At 36.5% G+C, this 20,753-nt stretch overlaps 3 protein-coding genes across 7 annotated transcripts in view; 2 read left to right on the forward strand and 1 right to left on the reverse strand.

Annotated features, from left to right (window-relative positions):
- Nucleotides 1–208: 208 nt before the first annotated feature.
- Nucleotides 209–4,808, forward strand: LOC127810143 (F-box/kelch-repeat protein At1g67480). 4 transcript variants are annotated; one of them, XM_052349422.1, is made up of 5 exons: nt 219–359; nt 1,366–1,522; nt 1,750–1,831; nt 1,952–2,831; nt 3,905–4,808. In XM_052349422.1, exons 4-5 carry the CDS (start codon nt 2,302–2,304, stop codon nt 4,530–4,532), a joined length of 1,158 nt encoding a protein of 385 aa, XP_052205382.1. In that variant the 5' UTR covers nt 219–359; nt 1,366–1,522; nt 1,750–1,831; nt 1,952–2,301; the 3' UTR covers nt 4,533–4,808. The 4 variants fall into 4 exon arrangements, with proteins under 4 accessions (XP_052205381.1, XP_052205382.1, XP_052205384.1 ...); XM_052349421.1 differs by lacking the exon at nt 1,366–1,522 and having other exon boundaries at nt 209–359; XM_052349424.1 differs by lacking the exon at nt 219–359 and having other exon boundaries at nt 376–1,535.
- An 892-nt stretch (nt 4,809–5,700) lies between these two features.
- On the forward strand, nt 5,701–14,702 carry LOC127809115 (nuclear pore complex protein NUP54). The gene is made up of 9 exons (XM_052347805.1): nt 5,701–6,255; nt 6,362–6,415; nt 7,108–7,167; nt 7,279–7,389; nt 10,540–10,605; nt 10,685–10,771; nt 11,520–11,621; nt 11,709–11,855; nt 14,318–14,702. Exons 1-9 carry the CDS (start codon nt 5,833–5,835, stop codon nt 14,429–14,431), a joined length of 1,164 nt encoding a protein of 387 aa, XP_052203765.1. The 5' UTR covers nt 5,701–5,832; the 3' UTR covers nt 14,432–14,702.
- Nucleotides 14,703–15,470: 768 nt separating this feature from the next.
- The window catches only part of LOC127809573 (mannosyl-oligosaccharide glucosidase GCS1-like), a 69,436-nt gene continuing 64,153 nt past the window's right edge, over nt 15,471–20,753 (reverse strand). Inside the window, exons 16-21 of one of the 2 annotated variants that reach the window (XM_052348452.1) lie at nt 16,882–16,938; nt 16,618–16,767; nt 16,337–16,428; nt 16,114–16,223; nt 15,953–16,016; nt 15,471–15,865 (exon numbers count right to left, since the gene is read on the reverse strand). In XM_052348452.1, coding sequence (XP_052204412.1) covers nt 15,724–15,865; nt 15,953–16,016; nt 16,114–16,223; nt 16,337–16,428; nt 16,618–16,767; nt 16,882–16,938 — 615 coding nt within the window. In that variant the 3' untranslated portion in view covers nt 15,471–15,723. The remainder of the gene's footprint in view (nt 15,866–15,952; nt 16,017–16,113; nt 16,224–16,336; nt 16,429–16,617; nt 16,768–16,881; nt 16,939–20,753) is intronic. The other variant, XM_052348451.1, reaches the window with a different exon arrangement.

Raw genomic sequence — 20,753 nt, forward strand, 5'->3', positions numbered from 1 at the left:
CTAATTCTGAGTACATAAAAAGATGCCCCGGTAAAGTAATTGCCTAGAAATAATTCCCTCGACTGGGGGGAAAAAACAATTCTCCGTCGCTTTCCTTATCAGTGGATCTGCGGGAGGCTGGAGCCTCATCCTGATTGATGGCTGGCAGATGGGGTCTTGGCTTGGACTTTAGTTAGCAGCGTCTGGCGCTTTTTAATTTATTATTATTTATTATTTTATTCACTGTGTCGACCGCCCTTTCTATAAATCCTCATCCCGGGCGGGCTCACACGACTTGCCCCAGCCCTTAATTACACGCGTCTTTCTCTGTTCGTTTTCGATTCACGAAGAAGCTCTTCGCCGATTCACCTATTTCTCAGGTAACTCGGAAAGCTTCTCCGATCTCTGTCCCTCTCTCTGTTTCGAGACTCGAAACCGCCGTTTTTGGGCTTGCTAAGAGTGAATCTGGTTGTTGTGTTGTTTCACTAGATCGCCGCTTATATCCGTAATATACACGTAGAGTTTGAACCTTTTGGTATTTTTAGTAAATTTTTGACGCTCCTATTTTACAGACGGTTCACTTCTTACACATACTCAAATCAGCCAAGTTTTTGTTTGCTAGAAACAAAGATGGCTTCCGGGAGCTTTCCGGGGAAACATTTGTTCTTGGTATAGGCTGAGATTCGCCCTATTTGAATATAACATGATCTGCCCTTTTATTTTGTTTCTTTTGTCGATTTATTGATTTTAATCAGTTTAACTGAGACAATCAATCAATCAATCTCTGACTTCGACGTTAGAAGAACTTGTTACTTAGCTTACAGGCAATTTTGTTTTCGATTCATTTGCCGCCTATAAAAAAATCTAACGGATCCGTTAACGTTTGGCTTGTAAATCTCAGCTGGTAGCCATACATCTCAAGTGTTCGTTCTTCTGGGACCAGTTTAGGTTTTCTGAATTCCAGTTTGTTACTCGACGCTTTTCGCCCTTATGTTATTCTGTTCATTTTTAGTAAGTCTGATGTGCACAATGCAATTGAGCAGATCTATTGGTCATTTGCTTCTCTAACTTTCCCCTTTCTTCTATTCCTTGCGTATACAAATGGTTTCTTTTTCCCCCTTATTTGGGGGTGGGTGGGTGGGTTTGGTGGGTAGCTGAAGTGTGAACTTGTTTTTCGGCCTTTAAGAAATTGGTTAAGTCGTTTAAAACGATTGAACTTATGCGGTTGCTTGGAATTTCCATCTGATTATTTTATCCATTTTCATGCCAACTTCAAGTTATCGCTTACTTGGAATTTCCATCTGATTATTTTATCCATTTTCCCGCCAACTTCAAGTTATCGCTTACTTGGACTGATTTTAGACTTTATTTTTCTCAAATACAAAGAACTTGTAGGCAGCTTCCATATTGGCGTGCCTAGTTGTTGAACCGTACTTGTTAAAGACAGTTAAATCTCCAACTTTCTTCAATTGTTTTGAATATGGAGCGTGTATTTTTGATAACAACGAGAAGTCGCAGCTACTACCTTTCAAGTGTGCACTAGGTAAATACATGAGGTATATGCAATACTCTACAACCTATGAGCACTAGCTACCAGGTAAGCACGCAGAAACCTTTGTCTAGGGTCACGCTTAGGGATGTTTGACCACTGATTCCAGAGGAGTCAGTTATAGCCTCTTACCAATATGGTGCGTGATAGTAAATCATAGAACTCTTTATCTACAAGCCATAACATTCAACTTACTGGTGAGATAAATTTTGTTGTTATAGGTGATTATTGACTGTGACCGGTCACTTGAACAAAATGGAGGTTACAGGGGGCTAAACTTGTCCAGTTCTATGGCCTTGCGTGGTATTGCTCTATGTCTTTTTCCGCAATGTTTTCTACTTTTTTCTACTCTGATCGTTAGTTTACGTTATTCCTTCTCCTGTTTGCAAATTGGGTGGCTTCAACTTTGTATAACTTATGCAGACATTTCTGCAATGTGCGGGGGAAGAAATAATTCAAGCAAAGTAGAAATCAGCTTTACCTTTGGCAGGACAACTAAGAACGACCAACATAGAAACAGGACAACTGGCATGGAATTTGAATCAGACTGGACAACACATAGAAAGTCATCCCTATTTACAGCTGAAGCGATACGTTCTGCAACATCTTTCATGCCTTGGTCTGGTGAAATCTCTATATGTGAAGGATATCACGAATTTCTCTAGTCAAATGGTGGCATTGGTTTGTTGATATTTGCTTTTGAGAGAATTATTTGTTCACCCATGGGAGTTGCATCAGCCTATCAGCTTTTGGGTAGCTCTACAATCTAGAAAATGCCTGGTCTTGTTTGTCGAAAGAAGAGACTGGCAGAATCAAGTATGTGTTTCACCGATTCTGTCCAACAGGAAACCACAACTCATACAAAAAGCAATCCATTTTCAACTTCTCAGATCACTGATGAATTTCTCAGTCCCATCTTACCTGGTCTCCCTGATGATGTGGCAAAGTATTGCCTTGCTCTTGTCCCTCGTTCCAACTTCCCGGCTATGGGTGGTGTCTGCAAACGGTGGAGGTCATTTATACAAAGCAAAGAATTCATCACTGTTCGGAAACTTTCTGGCATGCTTGAGGAGTGGCTCTATGTCCTCACTATGGATAGTGAAGGTAAGGGGAGCTGCTGGGAGGTTTTGGATTGTCTGGGACAAAAACATAGAGAAGTCCCACCAATGCCTGGCCCTGTCAAGGCTGGTTTTGGGGTAGTAGTTCTTAATGGCAAACTTCTTGTCATGGCTGGCTACTCAATGAAAGATGGAACCGGGCATGCCTCTGCAGATGTTTACCAGTATGATTCTTGCCTCAATGGGTATGTTTACCACAACTCATGTGTACATGCGTGCATATTTACCATGCTTATGCTTTTTTTTTTTTTTTTCCTAGGATCCAACTGTTCAATCTGTTTTACTTGAAGTTAAGCAAAGGTCATTGTGGCCTGTAGTGCTCCGTTTTCATGGATAGAGGTTTTTGGACATTTATCTTTAGTAGTCTGCTCACATTATAACATGTTTTTACACTTTATGTGCAAGCTTATCAATTGGGACCTCCCATTAGGTAAATTCTGAGACCGAGGCTTTGTAAAATTCACGGTAGAATTGGGTGTTAGCTGTGTTATTTTCACTTGAGAACGGTGTAGATTTAAGTTAACAAGACTATTCTTCACCTAATAGTTTCATTTTGTTCTGAGATCATGTTGGCTTCCTAGAATCATTTGTAAAACCCAGAGAAAAGGAGAAATAAGTCACTGAAGGTCTTGGTGAGTGTAGGCCTGCAATAGAGCTTTGATTTTTGCTTGAACCCCCACCCACCCAAATAATAGAAAAATCTTCTTGCTCTTCTTGTTTGGACTGTTAGGTAGCCCACAACCAGTGTATAATTGATTGGATCTTGTAATATAAATTCTAGATACAATGATTACCAAACTAAAATATATTTAGCTGGCCTCATTCAGTGGGATTATCGCTTGGTTGTTGTTGTTGTTGATGATGTTCTATATTTATAACCATTTTTTGGTTTTGTCCTCCATTTAGTGGCTCCATTTAATCAATCAGCCATCTCCAACCGTAATGAAGAAAATCATATCTGACTAAATCATATCAGCCATCTCATTTTTAGGGATTGTTAGATGCCATAAATAGTTTCTATATGCAAGCATCATCCATTTGTTATGGTGTGACTAAATCATATCTGACTATTGTTTCCTTCTTGTCATTTTTATTCCTAGATATTAGTTTGTAAAAAACTAAAAGAATTTCTGAGGCACCCCTCCCCCCCCAAAAAAAAGTAAAATAAAAAGAAAAGGTGAACCTTGCAAGAATTTGTTTTTTTTTTTTTCAAGTAGCTATCCTCCCAACAATGTGCAATATTCTTGTACAATTGCAGGTGGAGCAAAGTAACAAACATGAATGTGGCGCGTTACGACTTTGCTTGTGCTGAAGTTAATGGTATGGTTTATGCAGTCGGGGGCTATGGGACAGAGGGGGAGTCTCTGTCCAGTGCCGAGGTGTACAATCCTGATGACAACAAGTGGACTTTAATTGATAGTCTTCGCCGTCCAAGATGGGGCTGCTTTGCCTGTGGGTTTGAGGGGAAGCTTTACGTTATGGGTGGAAGGTCAAGCTTCACAATTGGAAACTCAAAGTGTGTTGATGTGTATAACCCAGAAAGACACTCTTGGTGTGAAATGAAAAACGGGTGTGTCATGGTTACCGCTCATGCTGTGCTGGGGAAGCAGCTATTTTGTATGGAGTGGAAGAATCAGCGGAAACTAACAATCTTCAATGCAGAGGACAATACATGGAAGATGGTGCCTATTCCTGTTACGGGAAGCTTGAGAATTGGTTTTCGGTTTGGGATACTGGACGGGAAGCTCTTGTTATTCTCGCTAGAGGAAGGCCCTGGTTATCACACCCTGTTATATGATCCTAATGCATCTCCGGGCTCCGAATGGCAGACTTCTAGGATAAAGCCATCTGGGTTGTGCTTGTGCAGTGTCACGATCAAGGCATAAATAAGCTAAGCTAAGCTGCGTTTCTGTTTAAAAAGTGAAATATGATATTAGGACGGCGGCTTATGTTAGTTACTTTGCTGGGCGGTTTGGGTTGAAACTAGTATGGTTCCTATTCTCACCATTGATATTCAGCTGTCTGTTTTTGCTATAATGATCACTGGATTTTAGATCATTCTGCTTCAGTTGTTATGCTATTACTCTATGTTAAGAGTATATTGTGTTTCGGTGGTTTCAGTTAGTTTCAATTGAATGAATGAGTGCCTTTTTTGTTTCTCACTCTTGAGAGCCCATTTGTTCAATTTTAATTTTAATTTATGATCTGATCTTGACAAAGCTGTAGATTTTTTGTCATTTCTTATTTTAATTGAAAATTAAAAATTGAACACATTGGTCGTGTGCCCATTTAGATCAACAACGAAAACTTAATAAATCACTCGACCAGCAATTTTATATGCTCATCCCTCATCTTCATTTTTTCCCCCATTTTATGATTTCCTCCTGAGGTTGAGGTTGAGTTTTTTTTTTTTTTTAATTAAAAATATTTTATTATTTAATACTCAAAAATAACTTAAAACAACAATTTTTCTGGTATTTGGAACTGTCTGTAAATATTATGTTAACATTAAAAAATATAACCGAATGGAATAAAATAAAATGAAAAAAATAACATTATTTTGAAGGTTTATTTGGGAGAAAGTAATAAAAAAAAATGGAGCCAAAAAAGAAGAGTTGAAAAAAATGAATATAAAATATTTCTTTTTATTTCAGAAAGTAATAAAAATAAATAGAATAAAAGGATGATAAATAATAAATGACAGTTTTACCTTTTTAATAAAAAATAGAATATGATTTGAGTTAATTTAAAAAAAAAACCCTTAATGTTACGGTTGGTTTGTCTTATAAAACTATATTATTATTGTGTTATATTGTGTTTTTTTGTTATTGTAGTAAATTATATTATAGTGTGTTTTTCGTTATTCTAGTGCAAAAATAAGTAATTAATTATGAATTTTACTATAAGCTTCTTTGTTTTTAATTAGTTTAATTTAATTTTGTAAAAACTATGGCTTAAAAACAAAACTGTAAACTTGATCAAGTATTATTTTTATTTGTTTAAATTGGAAAAGAATAATTAATTGTGCTTCAAGACAGAAGGGGCAAGAGAGGAAAGATTGAAGCATCACGCTCTTAATTCCCTGCTGACATTGAAAATGGCGGCAATTGGGCGTCATTCTCTCTCGCTCTAGGGTTTTACTTCTCTCTCTGCTCTGCTCTGCTCTGCTCTGTTCTGAAAGCTAAAATGTTCGGAGTTCAGGCGTCGTCGTCGGCCTTCGGGACGCCGTCGGTAACCCCAGCATTCGGAACTCCCTCCTCCACGCCGGCCTTCGGAGCCTCTTCCTCCATGCCAGCATTCGGAACTCCTTCCTCTACTCCAGCCTTCGGCACCCCATCGACGCCGGCCTTCGCCACCGGCTTCGGCACGTCGCTCTTCTCAACTCCATTTTCACAACAACAACAACAACAGCAACCGCAAACCTCACTGTTTCAACCCCACCACCAACAACAACAGCAACAGACCCCCAGCCTATTCGGCTTCTCCACCCCATTCAGCGCCCCAGCACCGTCCACTGCTACTCCTTTTGCAAATGCTCAGACTCAGTTGACCACTCAGATGGCCCCCGTGGCTCCTCTTCCCTTCTCTCTCGCCGATCGCGACATCCAGGTAGTAAAGTTCTTCCATCTGACCCCTAAGATCTCTGATATAATCAACCCTAGTTTTCTGTTTGAAATTTTTGGCGCTGAGTTATTTATTCGTTGTTTTCTTGTAGGCCATTGTTGATGCTTATAAGGAGGATCCTGGAAACCCTAAGTACGCTTTTAAGGTTTAATCTCGTCTTCCTTTTTCTCTGAACTAGTTAGTTAACTCGCAATAATCTTCTCTTGCTTTGCTTACTAACAAAAAAAGTTATCAAACAATTAAGAAGAAAATAGATAATGAATTTTATGAGTCGTTTATGTAACTTCAGAACAAAGAAAAAATTACTTCACTGCGTTGGGAGTGTTACTTGGTTGAGCAACATTGACCTTTTTGGGTTAACCACCCTTACGTATATCAAGGACACCCCCTTAACTAAAATTGGATGAGTTGAGCACTTTGGGTATCAATATCCAATCATTTCAATGTTATCACCCAACTTGTGATGCTAATGAGGTAAATTCGTTCCCTAAAAATTGGTTGTAGAACGAAAACAATCTAGAAATGCCCTTCCAAACTATTTTTAGTCTTGAATTTGACAGTAGCAGTTAAGGTTGACTGAAGTATGTGTTGGGTTAAGGATGCTATTCTACTAGCTGGCTATGTTATCCTGAATATGAATTCACATTGTTGATTCATAACCATACCTTTTAGTTTCATCAAGTAAGATCGTAGTTTAGGTGTTCAACTTGGACTAACGCTCATCTTATTTGTTATCCTTTTTGATATTTTTGTTTGAATACTTTTTTAAGTCTTCTTGCAACCAAAATGAGCACAGGGGACTCAGAGGTTTATTGGATTTTTTTGTTGGTTTCTCAGCATTTATTATTCAGCGTAACTGAACAACAATTTAGGATAAAGCCTGCTGGTGTATCAGATGTGAGTTGACTAACTAAGCTTCTGTTTGTTAATTCCTTCACATCTTAGAAGTTTATGGATTTATTTTTGTGGCTTATGTTGCTAAGTTTGGAAAATAGTTTACATCACCAGATCATGTGGGCAGAAGCAATGGGGAAGCTAGAGGGCATGGATAGTTCTAACCGGGAACGCCTTTGGCCTCAGCTTGTTCAGGGTTTCAAAGATCTTTCTCAACGCCTGAAGGTACTTTTTTACTATTGTTATGTGAATTTTGTCTATAGCTACTAAAGGGAGGTAATGAAGTAAACTTGAGAAATAGATCCATAGAGAGAACAAGATGGGTCCTAAATCTAAAATTTGTTGAGTTTTGGTTTTGATCTACAAATCCTATCTCAAGATAATTTCAACACTGTATTTGTATCTTATACTTGTTTGCTCATTTATGCTATTGTCTAGGGTTGCAATTTGAAACGTATTAATAAGGAGATTCTTCATTGTTTGGGGAGTTAATTCGCCATATCCACTGTATTTTTTACAAATATAATATGCACATGTATTGTTATGGTTGATGTGTGGCCATACAAGATCTAATGTAATAAGGTTGGAGTGCTGCCTATGAGGATAAGATGAGGAAGTTGTTATTAAAATGGTTTGGACATGCAAGAAGAAGACCAATGGAAGCACCTATGAGGTGAGCGGATGAAATGGAGAAAATTTGTAGCAAAAGAGGGAAAGGAGACCAATGAGAACTTGATGAGACACCCTTAGACATGGCACAAGATATAATAGTCTTATAAAAGATATGGCCATGGTTAGATTTCATTGGAGATCTAGATTTTATATAGCTGACCCAACCTAGTGGGATTGAGGCTTGTGATTGTTGTTGATGATATGCTCATGTATTTGCTTCATGCATGGTTTATTTTTTCCCCTTCTATTTGCATGTTGATTGGTTAGGATAATGCCACTCAAGTGTCAAATGATATCTTTACCATTCAGGTTTTGGGTAAATTGAAGGGCTCATTTGAATATCAAGATGATTAGAAAGGCCACATGGATCTCTTTGTTCTAAAAATTCTTAATTTGATCCCAATTTTCTTTTGAGGTGTATGTTAAACACATGGAAGTAAAAACAATCTGATAATTATGGTCTCTACTATATATTGATTTTTATCTTAACCTAAACGGTCCTAGTAGTTGGTTATGCATATTTTTAGTACATACAATTGTTTTAGATTACAAGATAATCAATGTACTAATACTTGATTATTTTTTCATGTAACCCATAACAACAACAAACATTTCAAGTCTTAATATATTCAATACAACTAATCAAGTTACTAATACTTTATCATTTTTATCTATGGCAATACTTTTTGTAAGGTCATTATAACCTATGTATTGCCTAAGATTTTCACCGAGTTTTTCTTAGTCTTTCCCTACTTCTTTTGTTTCAAAACTTCTTTTATGTCATCTATCTCTTCATAGGAACATCTATAGGCCTTATTTTTTCATGATCATATTATCTTTAATTGTACCTCACATATTTTATTCTTAGTAGGAGCCACTTTGACCTAAGTACAAGCAATTGTATTTCTAATTGTCTTTTCTTGTATAGTTGCATATCTATTATTGTGCTGTCATCTTAATTATGCGTATATTTTTCACATTTTGGTCCTTTGTTGATACTTTGTGTTACAAACATGGATGATTTGTCATTTGAGAAAAGTTCCTGTTTTGACTTTTAAAGGAATTTTACAATTGCATAAAATGCCAAAAGTACTTATCTACTATAATTATTCTGCCCTAATTTGTGACTAACATTCTCAAGAACTCATCTTTTTGGATAATTGATCCGGAATTTTAGAATTGTTTACTTTTTGCAATGGCTTAATTTTCAGGTCCCCTCCCCTTCCCTCTCCCTAGAGATGTCAAAAGGGCCGGGCGGCCCAGCCCGGGATGGGCCCGGCTATGGCCTGGCCCATCACTGTTCAAACGGGCCAGGCCGGGCCAAAGAATTTGGGCCCACAGTCCGACCCGTTGGGACCTTATGGGCCGGGCTCATGAGGCCCACTGGGCCCGGCCCATTGGGATCTTATATATTCCCAACGTTCCTTGCTCATTTATTTTTTTAACTATGTTATTTTTTATTAATTATTGATATTGGATGCTAAAAAATTTACATTTCGCAATATATATAAATAATAATCATCAATATATTTAAAATTTCTAAGCTAAATTTTTTATATATTTAAATTATAAATAAACATTCTCCTTTTTATATGTGCATTCTTTTTCATATCAATTCATAAGAAAATTTACAAGGCATATAGAATTTTGAAATATAAAGTCATAAAATTGTTTAAAAAAAAAAAAGAAAAAAAATAATTTTTATATATGCATTATTTTGATATTTATATATGTATTATTTTTTAAAAAAATTATTTTAAAAAAGAAAAAGGGGTCGGGCCTGGCCCGACCCGCTAGGCCCTGTGGGCTAAGGCCCACAAGCCCGCTAGGCCCATGGGCTGGGTTGGCCCGGCCCGACCCGACCCAGCCCCCCTACAGGGGGGCTGTGGGTCGGGTCCTACCCACAGCAAAAGGGGCCGGACTGGGCCCGGCCCTTTTAGTAAATGGCCTGGCCTGTCCCGGTTAAAAAGCCCGTGGGCCGGCCCGGCTCTTTTGACATCTCTACCTCTCTCCCCTTTCTCTCTAGAGTGATGCGGGAAGAGGGGGGGGTTTCAGAGCATAACAAAATTTTTTAACCACATGGTTATCTATTTTCAAATTTTGAAACTGCTTTGTTTTGGGAACTTTTATTTCCAGTCTCTCTCATCTTCAGTCCTAGCACTGAAGCATAACAAAGTAAAATATAAGGTAAAACATACAACACCATCAAATTCTCAAAAAATAAAAAAGGATGTATGGATTGGATCTGTTAGATCTGAATCTGACTAGATAAGATTTGATTAGCAATTGAATCTATTGGATCAAATTCTATTGGATCTATGCGTTGAATCATGACTATGAACAAATGAATCAGGATCAGAGCTTGATTGGATTGAGATCCAATCTGATTAGTTGACAGATCCATTGTCTAGTTAGTTTATTCATGTCTAGTTAAAGGAATCCCTCAGTGGGGATCTTCCATTTTAACCTTCGGCATTGGGGAAGTTCCTTGTTCTGCCTGTGTTAGTGGACATGAAGGTTGCAGCTCCTTAATTATTCAAGTTTAGGTACCTTGTTGGTCTTGCTGACCTGATATCCCACAAATATTTTTAGGTTGACATTGATCTTGATGACCTGACATTCATGATAAATGGATTTTTTAATTGTTCTGATAGAAAGTTGTTCTATAATTATATAATGATTTGTTATATTTGGCTGGTGCAGCTTCAGGATGAAGTTATACTCTCTGATGCTGAGAGATTGCAGATGATTCAAAACAATGTGAAAATGGTACTCTGTGTGCATATGCAGTTTTCATGTGTTTTGACATGCATCATGGATATGTAATGTTCAATTTCATGTATTGCAGCTTCAAAGGCACTTCCAAGCTGACACTCTTCCTTGGATAGAAAGAATGAGACAGAAAGAGCAAGGTCTTCAAAGGCGCCTATTAAGGGTGGGATTTAGCTCCATAATGGATAAACTTTTTTTTTTCTAAGTACAATGGATTAACTCTTAAATGTACTTTTAAGTGTAGATATAAACTATCAATGTAGTTTCACAAGAAGCTAGGTCTTGTTTGCTTGGTTGGGTTAATTGTCAGAATGCGGTGCACTTTAATGGCCCATTTGGTTGTGGATAACTTGGACGTAATACCATCTGTAGTGGTAAATGGTAATACCATGTTTGGGATGGAAAATGGGTGGGGTATAAGTTGACACATTTAGAACAAATACTGCTCTATGAAAGCCATCCCTTTATATTATATATATAATATAGTATATATAATTATATATATAACTATATGAATATACATTCCTTTCAGTGAATGGGCAGTTTGGTCATTTTCCATTTAATGCCAAGTAATACCTCATTCACATTTTCACACAGCAAACATGAAATACTTATGACCTCAAATAATACCTCCTTTGCCAAACATTGGATACTGTTTTTTAATCCCATCACTATTCTATCTGTGAACCAAACAGGCTGTAAATGGTTTAAGCATCATGGTTGGGGAACACTTCTATGGTATGCTTGAATAGCTTTGTTGTCATCTACTTGAATTTCCACCATGCTCGTGTATTATCATATTTGCCACTTCTCGCATCTGTCTCCTGCGTGCTTTTTGATCATTCATGTGAAAAATTGATTCATGCCACTTGTTCTTGTTTTTCTTACATGTTTGTTGTTTTGTTGAAAAGGCTATGAGAATAATTGAGGCATTGGAGGGAAGAGGGTGCAGGGTGCCTTTAATGAAAGGAGAAGCTGAATTGGCCGAGAAGTTGGCTGCAATAACTAGGCAGGTTGGTATATCTTGCCTTCTGTTTTAACACATGGTATTTTCTTGGCTTGTCAAAATGAATCATACTGACGAGCAGATGCCGATACAGTTGAAAGGTTCTGGGGCAGAACTTTCAAGGAGGGTGCAGAATCTTCTCACTATAGCACGCTTCCAGGCAAATGCTGGTGGTGGTGGTTCCGTTTATCTTCCAGGGGCAGCCAAAATACATGAACAGAGTCTTTCTGATATGCAGGAGGTAAGTTCTGATAGGTTTGAAATGTTATGGCACACACTCAAGAGGGGGGGTGAATTGGGTTATTTAAAAATTGGCCTGAAAATTTAAAATCTTTTCAGAACAAATAAGAATATAATGTAAGTGAGGATTATTGAAATGCTTGAAATAATAAATGAAACAAGAAGCATAAGCAAGAGGTGAACACAAGGATTTATAGTAGTTTGACTTAAACCAAGTTTAATCCACTACTTTAGCTCGTTACTAAGGATTTTGTAAACCAATCCATTATAACCTCCTATTTGAACCCAAGTAGGCCCTTTAGTCTAAGATTAGGAAAATACAACATTTTGCTTTAAACTAGCAAGCCTTCTAGCATCAAGCTAGGTACAATCCTCCTACATGCAATGTAGGTCCTCTAGCAATACAAGCTGGGAAAATAAGAAATGTATAATAGAGAAGTTCTAAGAGTATACACTTTTAGTTACAATGTCTCAAAATAAGATACAAAGGCTTGAAACTAATTCTACAAGATGATACACAAAGCCTTTTTGGGAGAAAAATAAAGCTCAAGCACAATTGAGAAGATGAATAAATTTTGCAAGCTCACTTTATTCCCATTCATTGGCCTCTTCTAGATCATTCTTGATATGTATTTATAGGCCTCCCAAAAGTTTCAAGATAAATATAGCTGTTTGTGACCTTTAGAGTTTGAAAAACTAGTCGTTGGAGGCTTTCAGCGACTGAAACGGTCGACAGATGAAGAACATTGGTCGACAGATGGATAAAAACGGTCGATAGATGCAAAATCACATTCTGTTGGTCAACAGATGCATGAGCATCGATCGACAGTTATTGTAGCAAAATATTGTAGCAATCGGAAAATACTGTAGCAATTGGAAAGTAATGTAGCAAACATCAAAAAATTATTTTGAAACTTTTTCTCCACTCCAAAATTATTAGAAGTATTTTTGATACAATTTTTAATCAAATAAAAACATAATATTCCAAATGTCATAAAGAAATTTATCACAAGATATTTTGACATTGGAATGCATGATGAAATTGATTTTAATTTTCGGTACTTAATAGATCATATAAAACTAATTTAGAGCACCAAGATAATATCCATTGATAAAATAATTTCATTATCAAAATGCAATTAATTTTCATCATCAAAAATATATTAAAGGCAAAAACATCAATCATCAACATACATTATGTCAGTCGACAGCTCATAGCAAAACGGTCGACAAATGCAAACTAAATTGCAAAACATAAAAAACAAGCACTCTATCGGTCGACAGCCCTAAGACAATCGGTTGACAGCCAGAAGCATGACGGTCAACAATCACTATCAATCTATCGACAGTTTGGTCCAAAATGCCAAAACGGTCGACAGGTTCCTAGAACCGGTCGACAGATGGTCTCTTGCCTTTGAAAAAATTTAGCTTCATTTTAACCAATGGTTCAAAATTAATTTTTGAATATAATTTAGGGGATTTGATCATAAATATGCTTGGGCAAATCTCCATGTATGTATAAGAATATAATTCGATTGATTTTCATTTTAACAAAGTATTTGAAATTGATTTTTGAAAACCATAAAGTTGACTCATGACTTTGGGATCAAAATCAAATGTTTTTCAACATCAAAACTAAAAACAAGTATAAAACATCAAGTTCTAATGTTTTAAAAGACTATTCTTGAGGATGGAATGGTACATGGCTGTTATATCTGCGTAGTTGGTACTTTTGGTTCTTCCTTCTGGAATATCAGTTCTAATTGTTCTAATAGCAATGATTTTGGAAGAGAAGGAAAAGGGGGAAAAAAAAAACATGAAGCTGCTTTGGTATAAATGTCCAAAACTCAGAGAAGTTCAATGGTTTTTAAACATAAGTTTAGTGAAAATTAAGCTAATTTAGAGAAAGTTGCTACATGTTTTCCATTATAACTTTGAAGATAGAAAAGGCTTCTATATTTCTTATTCTTTTTCTAGCAAGGAACTCATTGTTCCTTGTCTGATTACTGTGGTAAGGGAGAAGGTTCTTGGAATAGTATGCTTGAAATTTTTAAGTCTAGATATTGAGTATTCATGAATTCCATGATTTCTTATTGCTTGAAAATTTTTAATCAGTACTTGTAGGTATTAGAAAAATATATAGAGGGTGAGCCTTGTTAGCAATAGTAAGGTTCCTCCTTTGTGACTGGCAGGCTATAGGTTTTTGTGTTGTAGAAGTAGCCTTTTTGCAAAGCAAGGATAAGATTGCATGCAAGAATGAAAGCTAGGAACCTTGTGTATTGAGGACACCCTCTTTAGTTTCATTTTACATCTTGTTTCCACTTGCCAATTTTGAAGTTCGTAGAACTATTGTCTGTCATGGAAAGTGGGGGGGGTATATTTCATATTTGGTTTTAGTCTAGATCAATGGGTATTTTTCACGATGTTTTTGTTTTTAAGTGCTGTATTATTTTTTTGGGGCAGGTCTTACAGCAGCAGACAGAAGCGATTGCAAAGCTAGGCAATGTATTAAAGAGGGATATCAGGGATATGGAGATTATAATGGCCGAGGATACAGAGTTGACAGATGCGAGTTAAGAGTTACTGGATGATTTCAAAAATTTCTGTAATTTTTGATCAATGATTTGGTTTTTGTTGTTACTGATTGCATTTGACGTTTGACTGGTGATTGAACTAATACACAAATAGTCGCTAGAATGGTAGGGATTTGTAACCTTGAGAGCTTGCTCCATGTTGGAGTTGGAGCTCGTGCTCCAGCTCCTCGAGTAGGCTGGAGCACGCAATTGTTAACGTCTCTGGCACCTCCGGCACCACTTGCTTAAACCATTAAAACCATTATTACCTTTCAGTTTAGTTGTAGCAGAAGTAAATTCAGAGACCATAAAATTGTACAGGATTAGGTGTCTAATCACTGCCCCTTCGTAGGGATGTCAAGTTGGCACGGTGGTCTAGCCTGGTCCATCACACTGCCCGAGGACCTCTGCAGCATAGATAAAGGCGTCGGCCTGGCCCATTTCTGCCAGCGGGCCGGGAAAGTGCAGGGAAATGAGTAGATTTGACGTTCCTGGCCGTAATCAGGAAAGAATTTGCAATGAATCATGCTACATCTATCATTTTTATACATTTTAAACTACATAAAATAATATTATAATTAAAATATTTCTATCTTCATACACATGAATGATATTTTTATCATTGACATTTTTGTATAATTTAAAATATATATAAAGGTCTATCATTAACATTATTTATTTGCAATATAGCTGGGCCTGACTGAATCCAAACAGAGCCCACCAATTGTCAAACTTGACCAGATCTACAAGCACTAAGCTAAAACGGCAACAGTGGACAAATGCAAGCTCTATTTGATAACATTTAATTAAAAAATAATATTTTCTAATAGAAAATAAAAATCACTGGAATTTTTATAAAAAATAAATGAAACATATTTTAATAATTATACTGTAAAATTTAATTCTATAAAAAATTATAATGTCAAATAATAAAAATGAAATTTAATTTTTCGGATGTTACATTTAACACACCCTTAGTATTATCCAAATATCACAACTAAATTTTAATGGTCACAAATAACTATATTTATCGATATCTTTCAGTTCAGTTTAACTGGCATCAGAAGTAAATTTTGACACTAAAAAAGCTATACAGAACTAGGAGGCTTATTTGTTGTGGGATTCTTTCCTTTGTTGATAAATAAAGTTAATAAAATCCAAGTCGCAGTAATCGTCTTCTTCCCTCTAATACTTAAAAAGTTCTATCCCAAACAAGAAGCATACAAAAGGGGCAATGTATGACAATAAAACTAGGACCCATAATTTAGCTGAGATCTACTCATTTCCCTTTCTGATCTAGTCGCCATATGCTTCCGCCATGATCAATAACACAAGTGACGTCCAGCCAGTAAACACGCGTGCGCCTTTTCCCTTCCCTTTCTTCTGATCAAATTGTTCCCAGAAATAACCTGTCTGCTGGTAATTTCGAACAACGTTTCTGTGACAAGCAGAAATGTACATTAGTCATTTGAATCAACTGGACAGCAAGATGCGTGTTATTAACAAAAAGGAACATGAATGTCACCTAATCACATTGCTCCTCAACTCATGATAAATGGTCCTGGCTCTGTCCCTATATGGTCCATTCTCTGCACGTGTTAAATTGCCAAGGATTCAAATTTCATTACAAGGCGGAAATGAGGGTTCAGATTTGATCTCTGCAAGAGCAGAGGTATATAACTTTACCTTTAGAGTAGTGATGAAGAGAGGATAAAATCAGGTAATTCATGTTCATCCAAATTGGTCCTCTCCAATAAGGTGGATCGTGCTCTGTGTTGCGTTTCATGTACATTGAGCTGTGTTATGCAAGAGAAATTTTATCAATTAATTTCCTTAACTCTACAACAAACCAGTTATCAAACAAATCTCTATAGATAAAGGACCTCATGAACAAGCGACAGAATCGTACCTTGTTTTTGAAAGAGACCGTAGCCCATAGTCAGTCCATAAAATGGACCGGTTTGAAATGAGATTGAGCTGCTGTTCTAAGATCGATGAGTCCTATTTGTGCATTAACAAATGCGAATGTTAGTCATCCCCAATTGAAAAAAGAATTGAAAAAAGAAATGATAAAGGAAGGGGGCGGAGGAAATTAGTATAAAAGGGTTCATTGTGAGAATGTAGTAAACAAGCACTGATAACAGACAAATAAATAAGCAAATTGCATTGTAATGAGATCATGCAACTTACAGGTGGAATAATCCTCCCCACAAATGGGAAAAGGCTGACATAGCCAACATGAGGAACAAACCTCAACTTCGGCTGTTCTAAAACTTCCTGGACTAGCTCTCGACTAGCATGATGGTTGTTTCCAATTACTTCTCTCCAACTCAATTGAACCTTAAAAAGATCAAACATTTTTTTAGAATCTTGGCAGTTTATGTAGTACGCAGGAGACGGTTCTTTAATGTATTGTATATACTTGTTCAGAAACTAAATGTACGAGTAGCATGCCTTTTCTGTGTGATTTCCAAAATCAAAATAAGCCCCATAAGAATCATCAAAGTGCATCTGCAAAACATTAAAGCATGTATGAGAGAGTATCTACAAATTAATAACCAAGGTCTTAAAAGACCAATCAGTGAATTGGGCCTGATCAGGAACCATTCTATCCTGTTTGTTTAGACCTGGATGGATCTGGATTGGACAAATCCAGTTAATTGGATTTGATTTGATGGGATCAATCTAGCATTAAGGACAACAGCAAGGCTGTGTAAAAATATGACTCTTGCAAAGCAAGAAGTCTACTGCACTGGCGTCTCTTTTTGTATGTGAATATTATGATGGTATTTTTTAATTTATATTTTAGTTATGTTTAAATGTTAGGAAGATGAATGGAAAAAAGAAAAAGAAAAATGGACAAATAAAAATGCCCAAAACAAAGCATAAAACAGTTTCCTCTTCAGCTCATTTTCTTTCTTTATTTTTTTTCTCTGAGACTGAAGTCAACAACATTCTTCTTTTTTTTTCTTCAATAAGTGAAAATAGAAAGTGCATTGATCAATTTATGTGCCAAACCAAACTAGCAAAGTGTTAGGGTGTCAATTGAATATACAACTTTCCTGCTTAAAATATAATTTATTTTGATTTTCTTTAATGAGTGTTTGATTCCACAGGGTGGAAAAGAAAATAAATTCCAACATCCATGGAAAATCAAAACCAACATCCCCCCCGAATTGATTTTCCTTGGTTTTATGGAAAATATGGCATTTTTGTACTTGGATGGAAAACAAATTTCATGGAAAAGTTATCAAACACCCAAATTTGGAATTTGGCTGGAAAATATTTTCTTTTCCACGTTAGTAAGTTCTATTTGATGAATTCACAGGGAAAAAAATACTGAAGGTAGAAACATTTCAAATTAGTTACAAAAATAAAAAATAATTTACCATTTATAGTTATATAGTACATAATTTTATTCCTCTTTTTTTTTTTTTCAAAAAAGATTAATTTGACGAACTTATTCTACTGACTCATTGTCTGAAAAAAGTGAGGCAAGCCAAAAAAGATGAAAAAATAGAACAGTTGGACTAAACAACTTTATCCCACAAGAATTCCAGTTCTCCAATTATCTTTATCAACGACCATTTTCCAGGAAGCTCATTATATCATGTCATGTCTAAAGGGTTTCCTACCAAGTTTTTTTCCCCTCTTCTACAATAAATTTCCTCCATTTCATACATCCATACACTTGTCTCATAGGAAGCCTATCAGTCTTCACCCCAAATGTCCACACCATTTTAGTTGACTCACTCATCTTACCTTTAATAGACGCTACTCCAACCTTATTATGAAATGATATTTTCATACAAGCATGAAAATACACAAGAGAATTAGGCACTTTATGGTAACAAAACTAGTCAATTAGATAATTTAATTGAAGAAAAGAAAACACTCAACGAATGAAGAAAGAGCAATCTAGTGTCTATGAACAAAGTAAATCAAAAATGTGATTGAATAAGGCTAAAAAGAGAAACCAAGGTATCTAAAAATAAATTTGGTTTCTTGTCTTGTAGGTTAACAATAGAAGAGATATATCTGCTAAGACACCTAATGGAAAAATCAATTATTTAAGTAAAAAAAAAAAAAAATTACAAGTGTTTATATATTTAAAACAAGCTTATGACAAAGTCTAAAGAACAAGTCTTATGGAGGGTCTCAAGAAGAAGTCCAAGTTGCTTACATACAAGTTATTGACACATGCATCATAGAGCATAAACATATGTTAGAACTCGTGGAGATCTTAAGTCTTGTTCAATTAAAATAGGATTGCATTGAAGATGTAGACTAAGCTTTCATCTCTTTGCTCTAGTGATGAACAAACTCATTAAGCACATATAAATAGAGGTGCATTGGTATATGTTATTTGTAGATGATCCTATCTTGACGGATGAGACAAATGAAGGCTCAAATACTAAACCCGAGGTATAAAGGGGCACCTAGAATCCAAAGGCTTTAAGTTGAACAACATATTGCAATTAAACATATGCCTAAGCCAAAAAAAAAAAGAAAAGAAAAGAAAAGAATTAAACATATGGAAGTTTAATAAAAATAAAATCTGGATGATGTTATGGTGAACCTAAAGATCAAATCATTTCAAGAAAATATCAATTCATATATTCCTGAGTTAATTTTCCAAAAGACAAGAGGATAGATGTTAGTCACAAAATTAACACAAAATGGTTAACCTGGAGAAGCACTTTTGATGTTTCATATGATTTTAAGATCCCTTAAAGCTAAAAGAAGAAACAACTAAAAGACAAGCTTTATTGTAGTACACAAAATGTTGGACAATAAAACACTAATATGTGCAAAATATTTGTAATTGAGATGAGTATGTTATGGTGAATGTGTTGACAAACAAGAAATGGCAGTATCAGAAAAAAAGGAGATAAGAAATAAAGTTAAGACTGGCCTATTGAGGATGAGACACATGAGACATGATTAAAATGATTTGATCATCTAAGCAGAAGATCGAAAAAGTGCTTTAATGAGTAAAGTGGATTGAATAGAAGAAATTTGCAAAAATGAAGAAAAGGAAGACCAAAAAGAACTTGGTAACTCCCAGGCATGACACTGGTTATAATAATGTGATAGAAGATATGGTTATAGTTAATGATGATTAGCTAGGCAGACTCCATGTAGTTAGCCCCACCTAGTGGGGTTAAAACTTAGTATGCTGCTATTCTATTTAAAAACTTGAGGGAAATGCATGAAAAATAGAATTATTTAAATGAGTTTAAAGTAAAAAATAATTGTAGAAACAAAAATTTACCATGAGGCTTGTGATTTCTTTTTTTGTTCTTTTTTGTCTACTTCCTCTTAGAGAAAATAAAATCATAGATAGAAACAGTGTTCGAAAATTCAGTCTAGGCAGCCACTGGCCGCGGCGAAGAAAGGCTGGTTGGCACCTTAGGCGCTGGGTCCGATTAATCGAGCCACGGCGCCGCCTAGACTGCCGAGGCGGCGCCTAACCGCCTAGGTCGCGCGCGGCCTGGGGCGATTTATTTCCTCCTTCTCTTTCTCTATTTCCCCTTTCCCTTCCTCTCTCTGGTCGTTCATCGCGGGTCGTCTCTCTCTCTCTCTCGCCGCCGATCTCGTCTCTTGATCGTTCGCCACCGCCGTCGATCTCGTCTCTTGGCCGGTATGTATCCATCTTCCTCTGCCTTCGATCTCGTCTTCCTCCACTATGCATGCTGCTCGCTGCAGCAAGTAGCAGCAAGCTTGCATTGCTGCCAACGCAAGCTTGGGCCTAGGCGCAACAAGCTTGCTTCTTGTTGCCAACGCAAGCTTGCTGCTGCAACAAGCAGCAAGCTTGCGTTGCTGCTTGCGGTGGCAGCAAGCTTGCTGTTATCTATAATACATTAATACTACATTAGATAGTTCATTAGGAAAAAAAAAAACAACCATAACAACCATTTTTCCTAGTCGCCGCCTAAGCCCCGCCTAGGCACCCTAGGCGCTAGGCCCCAGCCTGGCGCCCGACTAGCGCCTAGCGCGTTTTTGAACATTGGATAGAAATGTTAAGTGAGTTAAAATTCATATAGCTAACCTAACGTAGTGAGATTAAGGCGAGATATTGCTGTTGTTGTTGGTCTACTTGCTCAAATATGTGTATATTACATGAAAGAAAAAAAAATCCCCCACTAAAGTAATCAGGTTAGCTGAAGTATATGGATCAGGTACTTGATTATCATTATTAGTTTTCTTGTTACCATTATTTTTTTTAATGATCAGCATGGGTTAAGTAATCAGGTAGTCTTTTTTGTTATGTACTAATTATTTTGAATTAGGTCCAAATATGCTAGAAAAAGCAAGGGGAAGGT

Source organism: Diospyros lotus, chromosome 9, assembly GCF_014633365.1.
Source record: "Diospyros lotus cultivar Yz01 chromosome 9, ASM1463336v1, whole genome shotgun sequence".
NCBI lineage: Eukaryota > Viridiplantae > Streptophyta > Magnoliopsida > Ericales > Ebenaceae > Diospyros > Diospyros lotus.

Excerpts from the sequence above, each read along its gene's own strand:
- LOC127810143 (XM_052349421.1), top strand. The coding sequence starts at position 2,302 with ATGCCTGGTCTTGTTTGTCGAAAGAAGAGACTGGCAGAATCAAGTATG. Across the intron at positions 2,832-3,904 it reads TATGATTCTTGCCTCAATGG|GTGGAGCAAAGTAACAAACA; the intron begins GTATGTTTACCA and ends GTACAATTGCAG.
- LOC127809115 (XM_052347805.1), top strand. The coding sequence starts at position 5,833 with ATGTTCGGAGTTCAGGCGTCGTCGTCGGCCTTCGGGACGCCGTCGGTA. Across the intron at positions 10,606-10,684 it reads TTCAAAACAATGTGAAAATG|CTTCAAAGGCACTTCCAAGC; the intron begins GTACTCTGTGTG and ends CATGTATTGCAG. Across the intron at positions 10,772-11,519 it reads TTCAAAGGCGCCTATTAAGG|GCTATGAGAATAATTGAGGC; the intron begins GTGGGATTTAGC and ends TTTGTTGAAAAG.